This window comes from Cryptomeria japonica, chromosome 9 (genome assembly GCF_030272615.1).
Source record: "Cryptomeria japonica chromosome 9, Sugi_1.0, whole genome shotgun sequence".
Taxonomy (NCBI): domain Eukaryota; kingdom Viridiplantae; phylum Streptophyta; class Pinopsida; order Cupressales; family Cupressaceae; genus Cryptomeria; species Cryptomeria japonica.
The window spans coordinates 727,626,710-727,642,372 of NC_081413.1; the positions used below are offsets into that span (position 1 = coordinate 727,626,710).

A 15,663-nucleotide genomic window follows, 5' to 3' on the forward strand; every position below is an offset into this window, starting at 1 on the left:
CATTCATTTCAGCTTCCTCATGAATGGCAAAATCATCATGTTGTGGTGATGAAATAATGATAGAAGGTGAGACAAAGGGGATTTGCTGATTATCCATGCTGGGAGGATGTTGAGGTGAAATACATTCCAACTCAGCTTCTAGCTCCTGGGCAAGATTCATTGTCTTTCCTTTTGTCTTTAACCTCTTTTTCTTAATGACAAAACTAACTTCACATGCCTTTGCAAGATCCTTTCCGTTTTCTGGATCTTCTCCATCATCACCTCCCTTGGATATATTTTGGTGTAGACTCATAGCTGGATTTGACCTATGCGAATTAGCTGGAAGAGAAGAACTTCCTTGTGCATCACTTCTCTCTTTTGAAGTATTACCTTTATGTGAAGGTCGGGTTGCTGTAGCCTCAATCCTCTTACTTTTAACCCATTCGAGTGTTCTTCGAACCACATAGGCTGATCTTTCATGAATGCTTCTTATCTCTGGAAGTGACCAATTTATGCGTGGAAGAGGAAGAAGTTGAATCCTCTCAAAATAAAAAGCATCAATCAAATCAGATTCATCATCCTCAATGCCATTCACATTTATTTCAATTTTGTAATCAACTATCTACTTGATAGTGAGCCTCATCCAATCCCCTTTTCGTACCTCAAAATCATCTTCACAGTCTTGCTAGAACTCTCCTATATTAGGAAAGTGCTCAAATCTGGCACCAAGTTCCAACTCTCCTGCAACATACCGTTTGCTATAAAAAGAGCACCAAGTTCCAACTCTCCTGCAACATACCGTTTGCTATAAAAAGGAAACCTCATATCATAAGGGTATAGGTGAATCTTTGCTATAGACCTCTCGATACTTTGAGCATCTGAGTAGCTCTCACAGTTGTAATAACTGACTCTAATGGGAAAAGAGATAATGCTTTTCCTTTTATTCCGACAAATTTTGTTGACTTGCGCAATTTGCCTGCACACCTCAATGAGGCTCAATGAGGATCACTTTATCTTCAACAAACCTTGGCAACATGAGAGGGCAGCCATCATAACCTCCTATCCGGATGTATGTGAACTTCGGAAATTGTATGAAGTAACTACCATACTTTTGTACCAATGCTGCTGCTTCTGGAGATATTCTGAGTCCAATGTTACCTTGTAGTTCTCTTACTGTTAACATAGTAAAGGCATCATTAACCCGCCTGAAGTGATGGTAGCTTTCCTCCAACTGCAGCTGCGGATGATAATTGTAAATCTGAGTTGCATCATCATAAATGCCTTCAACATTCAACCTTGGCCATTTCTTCATTCCGGCAATGGCGTAAAAAATATATGATGTCATATAGAAATTATAATTCTTTCTCAATTTGAGCAGCTGATCGCAAAGGTTATTACTAATAATCTCAGCCCAATTAATAAACTGTATGCCTTCATAGATGATGTTGATGAACAAAAACATCCACCCTTTCAAGTCATTCGAATCCTCATTTCCCATGACCTGGTTCAATAAAATAACCGTTTGCTATATACTCCATCAACAGAGACCTATGTATTATCTTGTGAAGCTGTGTTTTCCCTCTTCTTGGTTTTGCCAACCATTTTCTAGCTATATTATTCAGACACTGGGCTTCATTATTGACAAAATAACTATCTGCATACCCTCCGTCTACCTCTATGAATTGGTCTTTGAAAGGCAATCTGAACACTATGGCAATAGAGATTGGATCAAGTTTAACCACCACATTACCTTCTGCTGTCCTAATTTCTTTTGTCTTTGGATTAAATGCTTTCATGCATTCTAAAACTAATTCCGGGCATTGGATTGATGTGAGGTATCTTGCCGCATGTGCCATCCACTATCTAGCAACCTTTGAGCTGTCAAAGTTTTGTCCTTCTTTTCCATTGATTTTAAAAAATCTGAAAGATTCACATTTCCCAATTTAGTATCACCAATGTCTGGAAGCGTACATTTGAGAATGCGTGCGTAATCGGGACTATGAAACTTATACTTCATTATGACAGGAAAACTATCACCCACTTGTTGGGAAAAATGGTGTCTCAACCTTGCATTTATGCGAGGTTACTATTTATAGTAAGTTTTCATTTGAGCACGAAATGGTGCGAAACTCTCCCTAAAGCTTCTGGTTGGTTAGATAAGCATTTCGGTAAAGTTGCGTCGCAAGGTCACAGCTAGTTTTGAAGATATTAATGTTTTCGTCTTGGAGGGGTGCAATAAAATATTTAAACTTAATTTTGGGGACTTTAAAGGCTCCGAAACGCCCTGAAAGTGGCCATAACCGGCGAAGTGGGTTACGAGGTGATAGAGCACTTCGCGAGCTTTCCGGCGCTTCAAACGGTTCGTCAATCGGACACCCGGTTCTCAAGTTATGGCCTCCGGAAGTTTGTACTCCTGAAATAGGAAAAATAATTTGTATCGGATACATAAATGAGCTGTAAAGGGGAGCGACACATGTTGATGTGTGCTTTAACATGTCATAGGGCGTCTAGAAGGGAGATAAGGTCGGCTACACCTTATTGGGTGGTTTTAGCCCATGGTTTTGTAATACCGTTTGACGGTTTCTTGTATTGTATCTCCTATTTATGAGGTGTGTGAGATAGAGGTTGTGTGTAAGAGTCTCATGGCTATTGAGTTGCCTCTGAATCTCTGATTAGTGGTACTCCTGCGAAGAGCTTGCTCTGCAAGTATGTTGTAATCTATTTTTGATTGCTGAATAAAATATTGAGCTGCTTTTGGAGGGTGGGGTTTTTCTCCCGAAAGGGTTTTCCCCACGTAAATCACTGTGTTGTGGTATGATTGCTATTATATCTATTTCTATTTTCTGTAACTGTTGTAACGATCTGAAAAAGTTTTGCATTACCCTCCTCTCAAGGTTAGTGTAGGAAGTTGTTTCCGCTACTTAACTTCCTTACACCACTCGGCCCTATTTTGATGTATGCTTGTAACTAACTTGCGAATAGCATTTGCTTTGGTCACTGTAACAAAGTTTGTCATGCATTTACTGTTGATGTATAGCTAGGTCGGATCCCTTGGGTGGGCCGACCTAGTCACAACCGAATTGCTAATGGGTCTTCGACCACAGCAATTTGCCTTTGTATTGGGCTCTATTTGAGCAGGTAAAGTAAATTATAGGTCAGCCCTATAATTGTAACATGTAAAGGACTTCATGTAACGTGTGGCCAAATTAATGTAACTTGTAATATGATTTAGGTCAGGCCCTACTTGTGCGACTTGGGTTATGTACAAATGTAATGTGTTATAATGGCCAACCCAAGTGTGTCTTGCATATAGGGCATGGCCTATCTTAATGTATAACGTGTGGACCTAATTCAGTTTGGTGCCACCTCTAATACATTTGATTGTAAGTTAATATATGCTAGCCAACTTGAAGAATTAAAGGTTAAGTCGCGTATAAGTACAAAGTACTTATCATTGTTCACATCATCCTTTCAGTGAACTATCTCTGCAATACATCAGCAAACCTGATCAAGGAGAGGCAAATCCATTCTATGCTGTGCAAATCTCATTCAGGAGAAGCAAATCTCTTCTTTTGCTGAGTGAACTCCATATTGAGCTGGCGATCTTGTGTTTCAGATTGCTGAACCTGCTAAGGACAGATCTGTTATCATATAGTGAATTGATAAAACCTTCAGTGTATTGTGGAATTTTACAACAAGATAAGTTGTTCTTGTTGTCCAAGTTGTATATCTGTCAATGAGATTGGTTCAATATAATCTGAGATATTAGTTGCTGGGTTTTTCACCTCCAAGAGGGAGGTTTTCCCAAGGTATCATTGTGTTATATGTTTACTTTACTTTGCATTCTTATTTTTTGTTATTTAAACTAACATGGTATTAGAGGCAGGTTCCTTCTATATTGCCTAACAGCTTGAAGGTAGATCCTGTATCCTTCTTTTTGCAGACTGAGAAATCAGAGTAGGTAGCACAGAGAAGTGTTGAAGAAGACTAGCATGAATGCAATTCTATCAGGCTTATCGCTCTACTCATACAGACTGGGAAAAGATTCACAACTATTGATTGCTAATGTGATGTAGTGTCCAGACTTCAAACTAAATTCACACTCCTGTAGCGAGGGTATTTATGAAGTGCTTATGGATGAGAATGGATTCTGAGTGATGGCGAGGGCCGAAGGCGACACAGACATCATCAGATGATTTAGTGTGATCTAAGTGGATGGTTATGTTGAAAACTAACTTATAAGAGAAGTATTTTTTGAATTTTTCATGCTGTTATCAAGTCTTGAACTATTAGTAACCTCTCTTAAATGCTTTCAGGACGGACTGAGGAGCATAAAGATGATGATTGTATTCAAGAGAGGAAGGTTTTGAAACACCTTGTGAGGAAGCATCACAGGCTGAAGACTAAGAGACATAGCTTAGTTGTTGATACTACAATCAGGTTCAGCTTCAGAGGGAGCTTGTTTGTTGTATTCAGCTTCAGAGGGAGCTTGTTTGTTGTTTCAGCTTCAGAGGAAGCCATATCCTTGGTTAAGACAATCTTTTGGGAGAAGATTGGGGTGAAAGCCCTCAGTTAAGGCAATCTTCCGGGAGAAGGTTGAGGTGAAAGCCCTCAGTTAAGGCAATCTTTTGGGAGAAGATTGGGGTGAAAGCCCTCAGTTAAGGCAATCTTCCGGGAGAAGGTTGAGGTGAAAGCCCTCAGTTAAGGCAATCTTTCGGGAGAATGTTGAGGTGAATGCCCTCGTTCCACCCTCAGCGAGTAGGTATGGTGGGTATCATGGATGAATTTCCATGATGAGTTTGTTCACCCTCTGGGAGTAGCTATGGTGAACGTATCATGTATTTCATCCATGGGAGTAGCCATGGTGGTAGTCATTATGTGACTTGGTCACTCGAAAGGAATCCTCCCTAGCTAAGAGGGAGTGTTGATGTATAGCTAGGTTGGATCCCTTGGGTGGGCCAACCTAGTCAACCAAATTGCTAATGGGTCTTCGACCTTAGCAATTTGCCTTTGTATTGGGCTCTATTTGAACAGGTAAAGTAAATTATAGGTCAGCCCTATAATTGTAACATGTAAAGGACTTCATGTAACGTGTGGCCAAATTAATGTAACTTGTAATATGATTTGGGTCAGGCCCTACTTGTGCGACTTGGCTTATGTACAAATGTAATGTGTTATAAGGGCCAACCCAAATGTGTCTTGCATATAGGGCATGACCTATATTAATGTATAATGTGTGGACCTAATTCAGTTTGGCACCACCTCTAATACATTTGATTGTAATTTAATAAATGCTAGCCAACTTGAAGAATTAAAGGTTAAGTCGCCTATAAGTACAAAATACTTATTATTGTTCACATCATCCTTTTAGTGAACAATCTTTGCAATACATCAACGAACTTGATCTAGGAGAGGCAAATCCATTCTATGCTGTGCAAATCTCATTCAGGAGAAGCGAATCTCTTCTTTTGGTGAGTGAACTCCATATTGAGCTGGCGATCTTGTGTTTCAGACTGTTGAACTTGCTAAGGACAGATCTGTTATCATATAGTGAATTGATAAAACCTTCAGTGTACTGTAGCATCTACAACAAGATAAGTTGTTCTTGTTGTCCAAGTTGTATATTTGTCATTGAGATTGGTTCAATATAATTTGAGATATTAGTTGCTGGGTTTTTCACCTCCAAGAGGAAGGTTTTCCCATCCAAGAGGAAGGTTTTCCGAGGGTATCATCGTGTTATATGTTTACTTTACTTTGCATTCTTATTTTCTGTTAATTATTGCTAATCTGATTACTCTGCTAAAAACTAACATTTACAAAATGGTCACTATGTTCAAGCATTGTGGACATGCAAATGCACTGTGAAGGGTTTATATTTATAAAGAACTATCACTGTGAATAACTGTCAAACACCTCGCCTAAACATGACTCTTTATGAACAATCCGAACAACATTGCGTGCATACCCTGTAATCATTGCATTGCATGAGATGACATCTCTTCGAAGCATTCTGTCAAATAGTTTGAGTGCGTTGTCTATGCTACCACATCTCTTTAAAGCATTCTGTCAAGCAGTTCGTGTGCGTTGTAGGGTCCCACACGAATGGAGAGTAACAACAAAAGCTCCATTTCCGTCAATCATGTCTGTAGGTCACTGGATTTAATGACATGGTGCTCCCATTCATAGCCGCAAAGTCAATGGAAGCGGAGGTAAGTCCCTGGGACAACATGGACACGTGGTCATGGAAAGCATATTGGGTGGTTAAAATGCCAGCTTCAGAATCCCCATATCACCGTTACTGACCAAAGAATTAGAATGCGCATTTGATACCTGAGGGTGACCTTTTCATGGGATAACCGATTTGCGAAACGGAAAGAGTGGGAAGCGAAAACTCACGGGATGCCTGGATGATAAGTGAAAGCAATTCTGACTGATTCCAGCTATCTTCCTTCCGAACTAGTTGAATTCTCCAACTATAATCGAAAACCAAGTTCCTCAGCGATTTCGAGCATGCTTTCTATCTGCTAATCGGAGGTGGGGGATTGGAGCCAAGCCTTTGGTCCGAGCATCAATCTTTTCTCTAAATATAAGGTGTTCAGTTTAGTGGGTGAGAGGCAATAGAGTTCAAATACTCTTGAGCATGCTTTCATTTGTCTTGTGAGAAAGGTTAGGAATGCTCCAAAACGGAGCATTTTTGACCTTTACATGTAACTCATAAAGCGGGCCCACACAAGGTTAGAAAGGAAGGTTAGAGATGCTACAATTTGGAGCAATCCTGACCTCTTTTGTGAGAGGTTATAATTGTGAGTTAGAGATGCTCCATTTTGGAGCAATCTTAACTTCTAATTTTGAGGTTATAAATTTGGGTTAGGAATGCTCCAAAACGAAGCATTTCTAACCTAAATCTCTCAAAGGTTATGATTTGGACTTGTAGGAGCCGTTGACCACGAAGTGGGAAAAAGAGAAATGAAAATTATTTTGTTATAAATAACTTTTCCCCCGAAATGATCACAATATAGAAACCAATTTAAAATATTAAATTATTTTTGAAAAATAATTTAAATATTTCCCATTAAAATTTAATACCCAAATTTAGGAAAAACGGCCATAATTTTTAAATGGTAAGGAGTTGGGCTCTGAAATTTGAAACATGCTTTCAAGGTAGGAAAATGAGCATATACCATTATTTGATCCTCATGACGAAACCTAGGGTTAGGGATTTTAATTAATTTTAGAGCGAGGGACATCAAAACTTGAAAATTTAAAATATCGCAAACTGTAAACTGGGTTCAGACAAAAATTGGTCATATGGCACAAAATGATGCTTAGGACATGTTCACAAAGCGATTTTCCTCAATTCCTTGTAATTTTCAAAACTCATTCATTTTTCACATTTTGACTGGCATATTTATGATTGACCACAATGTAGATTAAGAATGACAACCTTGGATCACATGCTCACTCATTTTGTAGAGACACATATTTGAGCCTTCATACAACATTAGGACAAATTCAAAGTTCGAATTTTGGGTATTTCAAATGTGGGGCAACACTGCTCATGTATGGATTCCAGACGCTAAGTGTGCTAAGCTGGATTCAAAGAGCCAAACACTTTTGTTTACTGGTTACAAGGACAACCACAAGGCCTACAGGTTGATTGATGTGGAGACAAATCGTCTCATTTTCAGTCGTGATGTTGTGGTTGATGAGACTACTGGTCCATTCATGCCTCCTACTACTCCTAGTCCTGTGACTTTGTCTATGCAGACTTTTGATGTTGGTGTTTGTCTCCCTCTTGGTTCCCATGATGGGAGGGCTTCAGAGCATTCTGACTTTGAAGATGAGGAATCTACTGATCCAACGCCCCCCTAATTTCCCATAGGATTCGCATCCAGATGACTTTGTTCTAGAAATTCCAGGTGATGTTGTTCCTCCAATGCGAGATGTTGGTACTTCTACCCTCAGGCCTAAGTGGTGGGCCAAGACTACTGGAGGTCTTCATGATGATGAGCTTATTGAGGGTAGATCCGCTCGTAGAAAGAGAAAGCAACAAAATACAATCAACTTTGCACTTATGGCCAACATTCATAGCTTCCATGAACCCCAGACATATTCCGAGGCTAGAGGCATTCCAGAGTGGGAAAAGGCTATGGAGATCGAATACCATAGTCTTCTGAAGAATCACACTTGGGTTCTTTTTGATTTGCTAGGAAGAAACCTATCAGCTGTAAATGGGTTTCCAAAGTCAAGTATCATGCAGATGGTACTTTGGATAAGTACAAGGCTAGATTGGTTGCTTGGGGTTTTACATAGCGGGAGGGCATTGACTATGAGGAGACTTTTGCTCCTATTGCCAAGATGAGTACCATTTGTATTCTTCTCGCCATTGTAGCTCAATTTGGATGGAAACTTCACCAAATGGATGTTAAGAGTGCATTCCTCAACGGTGAGTTGCAGGAAGAAGTTTATATGATTCAACTCCTTGGCTTCAAGGTTCTTGGTAAGGAACATCAGTTTTGCAGATTGGTAAAAGCCCTCTATGGCTTGAAGCAAGCTCCTCGGGCTTGGTACTTCAAGATTGATCAGTATTTGGTTGAACATGGTTTTCAACGCAGTCCCTTTGACACTAATCTGTACATCAAACTTTCCGGTGATGAGATCCTTTTTCTTGTTGTCTACGTGGATGACTTGATCATTATTGGAAATTCAGCACATTTGATTGCTGCAATCAAACAGGACTTGTGCGAAGCTTTTGACATGACATATTTGGGGCTTCTCCATTATTGCTTAGGTGTTGAAGTGTGGTAGACTGATGACAGTATCTTTATTTCATAGTCCAAGTATGCCCGCAGTTTGCTGGATAAGTTTCGAATGCAGGATTGTAAACCTGCTTCCACACCTATGGAGAAAGGGCTGAAGTTATCAGTTGAGTCTGATTCACTTGCAATAGATGAAACAAAATTCAGACAACTAGTAGGCAACCTCATGTATCTCACTGCCACTAGACCTGACATCAGTGTCGCTGTCAACTACATCTCTCGCTTCATGACAGCTCCAAAAGCTGATTGTTTATACTGACTCAGATTGGGCAGGATTGGTGGATGACAAAAAATCCACTTCTAGGTATGTATTCAATTTGGGTACTGGTGCCGTCACTTGGAGCAGCAAGAATCAACAGGCCGTGGCTCTTTCCTGGATCGAAGCCGAATATCGGGGAGCAGTCGAGGCCGCATGTGAGGAAGTTTGGCTCCAAAGGAGGCTCTTTGACATGCAGATGCCACAGACAGGTCCTTCTCCCTTGTATATTGATAATCAAGGGGTGCTCAAACTGGCCAAAAATCTAGTCTTCCATGAACGTACCAAGCATGTCGAACTTCATTGTCACTACATCCGCAAGCTGGTAGAAGACGGATCAATTCAGTTGCAGTATGTTCAGACTGCGGATCAGACTGCGGATATTCTCACCAAGTTTCTGAGCCCAGATAAGTTTGTAAAATTCAGGGGGCAACTTGGTGTTTTGATAGATTGACCATTAAGGGAGGGTGTTAGAATAATATTTTATCTTATTAGTGTTAATGGTCAATAATGTAACTGACTGTTAAACATCTTAAATGTCTACAGTAACAGGTACTTAGAAGTAGGTAACTTCTTTAATAGCTAAGATATTTTGGAATTACTATAAATGTATCTCTTTCCTCAGTTAATAAACTAAGATATTTTACCAGTGAATCTGATTTTCACAATTTGAGTGAAAAATCTCGAACAAGATTAAAATGTGATCAATACTAAGGTATGCCCTTTGTGATGAGCAGAGCACTTTTCAGAATTATAAAGGTTGATGAATTAGGTGCCTTTCTATGTCTTTCAAAGTATTTGTTTGATGACTACACACAACTGTGAGTGGATCCTGCTCCATCCCCACATTTGCTAAGTAATCTGCAGCTGCATTAACATACCTAAGGCAATGTTGAAACTGATTGCAGATAAGTTCTCTTTCAGACCTTGCACCTCTTCAACAAAGCGGTTAAAGCCCTAGTTAGGGCTTAGACCTTTTTTAAGAGCATTGATCACTATCAAAGAGTCTCCCACTGCTAACAAATTTTTGAAAATTTGAGCTGTTGCTACCTCAATTCCTTTTATAGCTGTCTCGCATTCTGCCTCATTATTAGTTTAAAGTTTTACTGTTAAAGAATAAATATCCACCCGTGGGAAGCTACCATTAGAATCTCGCAGAGTCAACCCATGATCTGCTTTCTCAGATTACACGCTCTATCAAAGTTCAATAAATCCTTACGGAGGAGGGGACCAAAGTTTCTTTTTTACTTCCAGACATTTCTAGTTAATGCTAAAATAATTTACTAACAAAATCCTATTATGCCTTATTTAATGACTCTTTTAATATTTACATGGATAATTACAAATGGTCATTATTGTGATAATTATCATCATTACAATTAACTCAGCTTGGTCGTAGGATTCAGTCAAATTTTCAAAATATTTTCTGAAAACAAGGGATAGAACTAACAATTATCAATATTTGCTATGTGCATTTTTTGATTTTTGCTTTTCTCTGAAAGACTGAAAGAAGATGTCTTAATATTTACAGGCTGGAGGTGAGCCTTATGTTCTATGTTTTGTGGAGTTTGCTGATGAAAAATGTGCAGCAACTGCACTAAAAGCTTTACAAGGTACATTGATCGTCTGTAAAATGAATTTGATTTAGAAAAACATTAATTTATTTTTCTTGATAAGCACACAGGCTTATTTGAGTGAAAGCATTTGGATAAAGTTGAGGTTATTCTTTTGAATTGATGTAATTTCTTTCTGCTTTACAGAATTAGTATTTTTATTTATTGATTATAAGATAAATTCCTATCTGTATAATCATATAGCTGTAATAGGTTGGGGCTACAATGCTTGTAATGCATTTCAATAAAGTTCTTGAAATTAACTAATTCTTTTCTGATATGTATTTTAAACAGATTTGGCTTGGCTCACATTTAGCTTTTCTATAAATTTCTGTTATGTCTTTTATTGTTTGTTTCAATCGTTGTTGGTCATCCTTTTCATTTATTTAAATTTTTTAATTATATGGCCTTTCTGTGATTAAGCAATCTCTTTTCCTTTCAATTCTTGTTGTCAGTAGCATATTACAACACTAGAGTCCGAGCAAGTCACGTAACACCTATTTTTTTGTATTGTTTTCCCTATGTTCTTGTTTGAATATTTGCTGAATACTCAAAGTTACACTTTTACTTTTTGGCTTTTCCAAGTAGTTTTTCAGTCCAAATCATAAACTTTGGTTAATATGTTTTCTATCTCATATGCAGATCCAGATTTTAGTTCAAGGTTCTTCGCACATCTGGATATTACTGCACAATTATAATTTCCATTTATTCTTTATATTTCTGACATAGGGGTATAAGTTGGATTTCAATAATAGGGTTCATTTAGAGAGATGTTGTATGGAATTCAATTGTTTTTGAATAATAGTTACAGAACTCAACTAGACTTGGCGAGTCTTGAGGTGAGCTAGGCCAAATGAGTCTTGGGGATTCAAGACACAAGTCCTAGGTGAGTCTTGGAGACTTGTTGAGTCTTTTAGACTCATCAGCCGTGGTGAGTCCCGCAGGACAACTTGGCCAAGATTGGGGAAAAACAGCTTAAAAAAGGTAATAAAAATTGTAAAGAGTTAATCCAACATTTTAGTTACGTAAAAAAACTTTCAACCTTTCTTTTGTTGTTTGGTTTATGAGATACACCTCTAGGATTTACAAAATAATAAGAAAATGGTGTGCGCCATGAAGGTTCGTGTGGTTTTGAAGGTCTTCATTTGGGCTTGGTGGTAGGGGCCCCACTCCTCAACCCCACCTTGTTTTTTGATATGGAACGTGCCAAGGGCGTTGACCCTAGACCTCATGAGGGGTGCTGCCCCTAAACCCTCGCAAGGGGCATGCCCCTTGACCTTGCTGAGGACGCTGCCCTTAGATCCTTGCAAGGGAGGAGGACAGAGCACGGGGAGACCCCTTGGGTTTTGGGCTTTGTGTCACAGGCAAATATCATGGCTGCAACATCATCTAGGACTTATCTTAGACACCTGCGTAGGACTTGTCGTGATGTTGGACATGGGATGAGTGATGCAGGCTCCTCTAAGCCATAGAATTATATTTTTCTATGTTATTTGGGGACATGTACCCAACCAAAATCGGGTTGTCACGGGGTGGAAATGTTCGGGGGATGCAGGGACGCTTCTGAAATGTCCTCGGTTGTCCCAAAAAAAAATTGGAAACATTTCTGATATGTCCTCAAATTCATTGGAAACGTCTCGGGATGGCTAGCTGTCCCCAATGACAAGGTAAAAGTGGTTTTCTTTTTTTATACAAAAAAGCTCATAAATAATTAAAAAAATGAAGGTGACCCCCCACCCCTTCGCAAAAGACATAAACCTAAAAACAACAAAACATTCAAAACAAAAAAGAAAAACTCATTTGTGTCCATATGCAAAAATGTGAACAGCTGAAGGAAGAAGAGCACGGTTGAAGGAAAACCAAGTGAATGAAGGAAAGAGGGGTGAGCAAAGGTTAAAAATGACCAAGTCTCCATCATTTGAGGTAAATCTATATTTTTTTGCATTTTTTTTGTTTTTGTTAAAATTTCTAACAGTTAGCTACCCCCCAGCCCCCAGCCCACCCCCAAAAACAAAAAACAAACAAACAAACAAAAAACAAAAGAGCTCTAACAGCGCTGAGGGTAGTAAGGGTGAAGAGATTGAAATTGAACAAACATGGCGTTGAAGTTCTTAAAGAAGGGTGGGTGTTTCAGGGAGACATGGTTCAGAAAAGCCATTTAAATGCCCTTTTGAAACTTTGAAAAAATATTCTAAGGGCCCATTTAACCCCCCAAAACCACTTTTACAATATGCAACAGCCATAGACACCAAGAAAAAAAATTCAAGGGGGAGTAGAGTATGGCTGTGTTATATTTGCAAGGAGGAATATAGGGGCAGCTACACAAAAGTTTACTCTCATCTCGTAGGCATAACTCATCAAGGGGTAAAAATATGCAAAACCATCACATTTATTGAGAAGGCCGAGGTGACTAGGTTGCACATGGAGTGTGAAGCCAAAAGATCATGAATGCTAATGGAGTATTTGCACCCATTGTCTAGTGCTAGTGCTATTGCTATTGCTACTGCTATTGAATCTACACATATTGATCTTGAGAGTCATAGAGGAAAGAAAAGGTCTACTAGTGTTGCAGGCATGCTTAATATGCAATTATGAGATGCAGTTGATAGTTCTATTGCCAAAGTTTTCTGTGCTAATGCCATACCATTTCATGTGGCGCACACTATATTTTAAACAAATGTTCAAAGATGCACTTGCAGTTGGTCCTTCATATGTTCCTCTTGGAGAGCATAAGCTACACACCTCCCTCCTTGATGAGGAGTATTCTAATGTGAGTATAATGATGGAGGAGATGAGACAAGTTTGGATAAGGGATGGTTGCTCATTATGGATGGGTGGATTGATATTAGACACCGGCCACTCATCAATGTTATTGTCACATGTTCAACATGCTGTTATTTTCCTAAAGTTATTGATTGTTCAAGGAAGAGGAAGGATGCAAGCTTCCAATTTCAGATTTTGAAGGATGCCACAGAAGAGGTTGGACCCTCCAATGTTGTATTAATAGTGATTGATTCAACCTGTGTATGCAAGTTAGCTGGCTTAATGGTAGAGGGTGCTTACAAGCACATTTTTTGGGATCCCATGTTGTGTTCATTCATTGAACAACGCATTGAAAGACATTGGGAAAATAGATTGGGTGAAGGAAGTGGTCTTAGAAGCTAGAGGGCATTCAAATGTTCATTTGCAATCATAACACATCACTTGCTTTGTGTAAGACTTTGTCGAGGAAGGAATGCTTCAAGCCTATGGATGCCAGATTTGCTAGCTACTATATTTTGTTGGAGAGGATGATTGAGGTGTAGGAGCCACTACAATAAATGGTGGTTAATTAAGAGTGATGTAGATGGGTAGAGGCAAATATAGAAAAAGGAAAAGTGTCAAACAAAAAATCTTCAACGACGATCAGTGGTCCACAATTAGGTAAGAAATTTATTTTTTATTCTTCTAAGCATTGCTGATTTTTAGTATTAAATTTCTGATTTTATTATTATGTAATTTATTGCTGATTTTAGTATTAAATTTTTGATTTTGTTTCTAAGTTTCTAACTTGTAAATTTATCAAATTACTCTTCATTCTTTGCAGATTATTTTCTCTATTATCTCACCTGTTGTGCAGGCAGGTCATAAGATATGCTGATACAAACTCTCCTAGCTTTGGAGAGATCTATGAAACATTTGAAAGCATTTTTGGACAGATGAAGCAAGCAATACACTACAAGGACTCTAATTTGGTATTTTATGAGCACATTAGGGGCATTGTGACACAAGGGTGGAAAACTATGAACACCCCACTTCATATGGCTGCCTCTGCTCTAATCCCAAATGGTATGCAACAAGACCTAAGAGAGTACCTCCATGTGGAAGAAGGCTTGATGAGTCCTTGCAAAAATGTATATGGAGGAATACAACAAACTTAGAGCACAATGGCTAGACTTTGTAAGTCTTTCTGGCCCAACATTTAGTAGACTATAGGTGAGGATGCATTAGCTCAATCCAACCCCCATTAGATGGTGGATATGGGATGGCATGGCAAGGATGCACTAGATTTGAGAATGCTCGCCACTCGTCTTCTTTCACGGGTTGCTAGTTCCTCTACTGTGGAGAGGAATTGGTCTCCATATAGCTTCATCTAGCTAGTCAAGAGGAATAGGTTTACCTCTAGACGATTGGAGAAGTTGGTGATTGTGCATAATGCCTCGCGGCTTCAAGATCGACATACACTTGAGTATTGTTAGACTCTAGCAGCATGTTGGATGTTGATCCTGAAGATACTACATAGGTTGATGAAGAGGCATGTGATTAATTGCTTGGGGTTCCATTGGATGACATCTCACATGGTGGCCTTGACTCAAACTCCGATTTTGGTGTAGTGTTAGGAGAGGCTGATTAGAGACAATTGCATATTAATATTTTTATGTATTTGTCATTTTGTAGTTGAAACTTGAAGCCTTTGGGCATTTTGATGTAATTTTAATATAATATGTTGTGTTTTGTCGATGAACGCAATTAAATATTGTTAAAACTTAAAAACTCATTTGTTTGTCATTTTTTATGAAATGAAAATATCAATTGGACTTCAATATTATGTGGTAAGGTTCTGTTGAGACATGGACCAGCTAGGACTCAAACCTAGGACCTTCCATACGCTGCTGGAGTGCTCTACCACTGAGCTATTGGCCCCTCTTGGACCAGTCCATCGTCGGTCCGGGTGTGGCTTATTTCCAACATCAACACCCCCTCTTAAGCCACACCTCTCGTGCGCTTGGGGCTCCTAGCCTGGACCTGGCTCTGATACCATGTTGAGACATGGACCAGCTAGGACTCGAACCTAGGACCTTCCATACGCTGTTGGAGTGCTCTACCACTGAGCTACTGGCCCCTCTTGGACTAGTCCATCGTCGGTCCGGGTGTGGCTTATTTCCAACACCAAGAGGTTCTATGATGTATATGACGATTGCATTCCCTTCAAAAATGGCTCCCTCTCATCCCAGTG

At 39.2% G+C, this 15,663-nt stretch overlaps 1 protein-coding gene across 1 annotated transcript in view; it reads left to right on the forward strand.

The window, feature by feature from the left end:
* The window catches only part of LOC131067405 (RNA-binding protein 1), a 44,776-nt gene that overhangs the window by 19,890 nt on the left and 9,223 nt on the right, over positions 1-15,663 (forward strand). Inside the window, exon 5 of the mRNA XM_058002389.2 lies at positions 10,586-10,667. Coding sequence (XP_057858372.2) covers positions 10,586-10,667 — 82 coding nt within the window. The remainder of the gene's footprint in view (positions 1-10,585; positions 10,668-15,663) is intronic.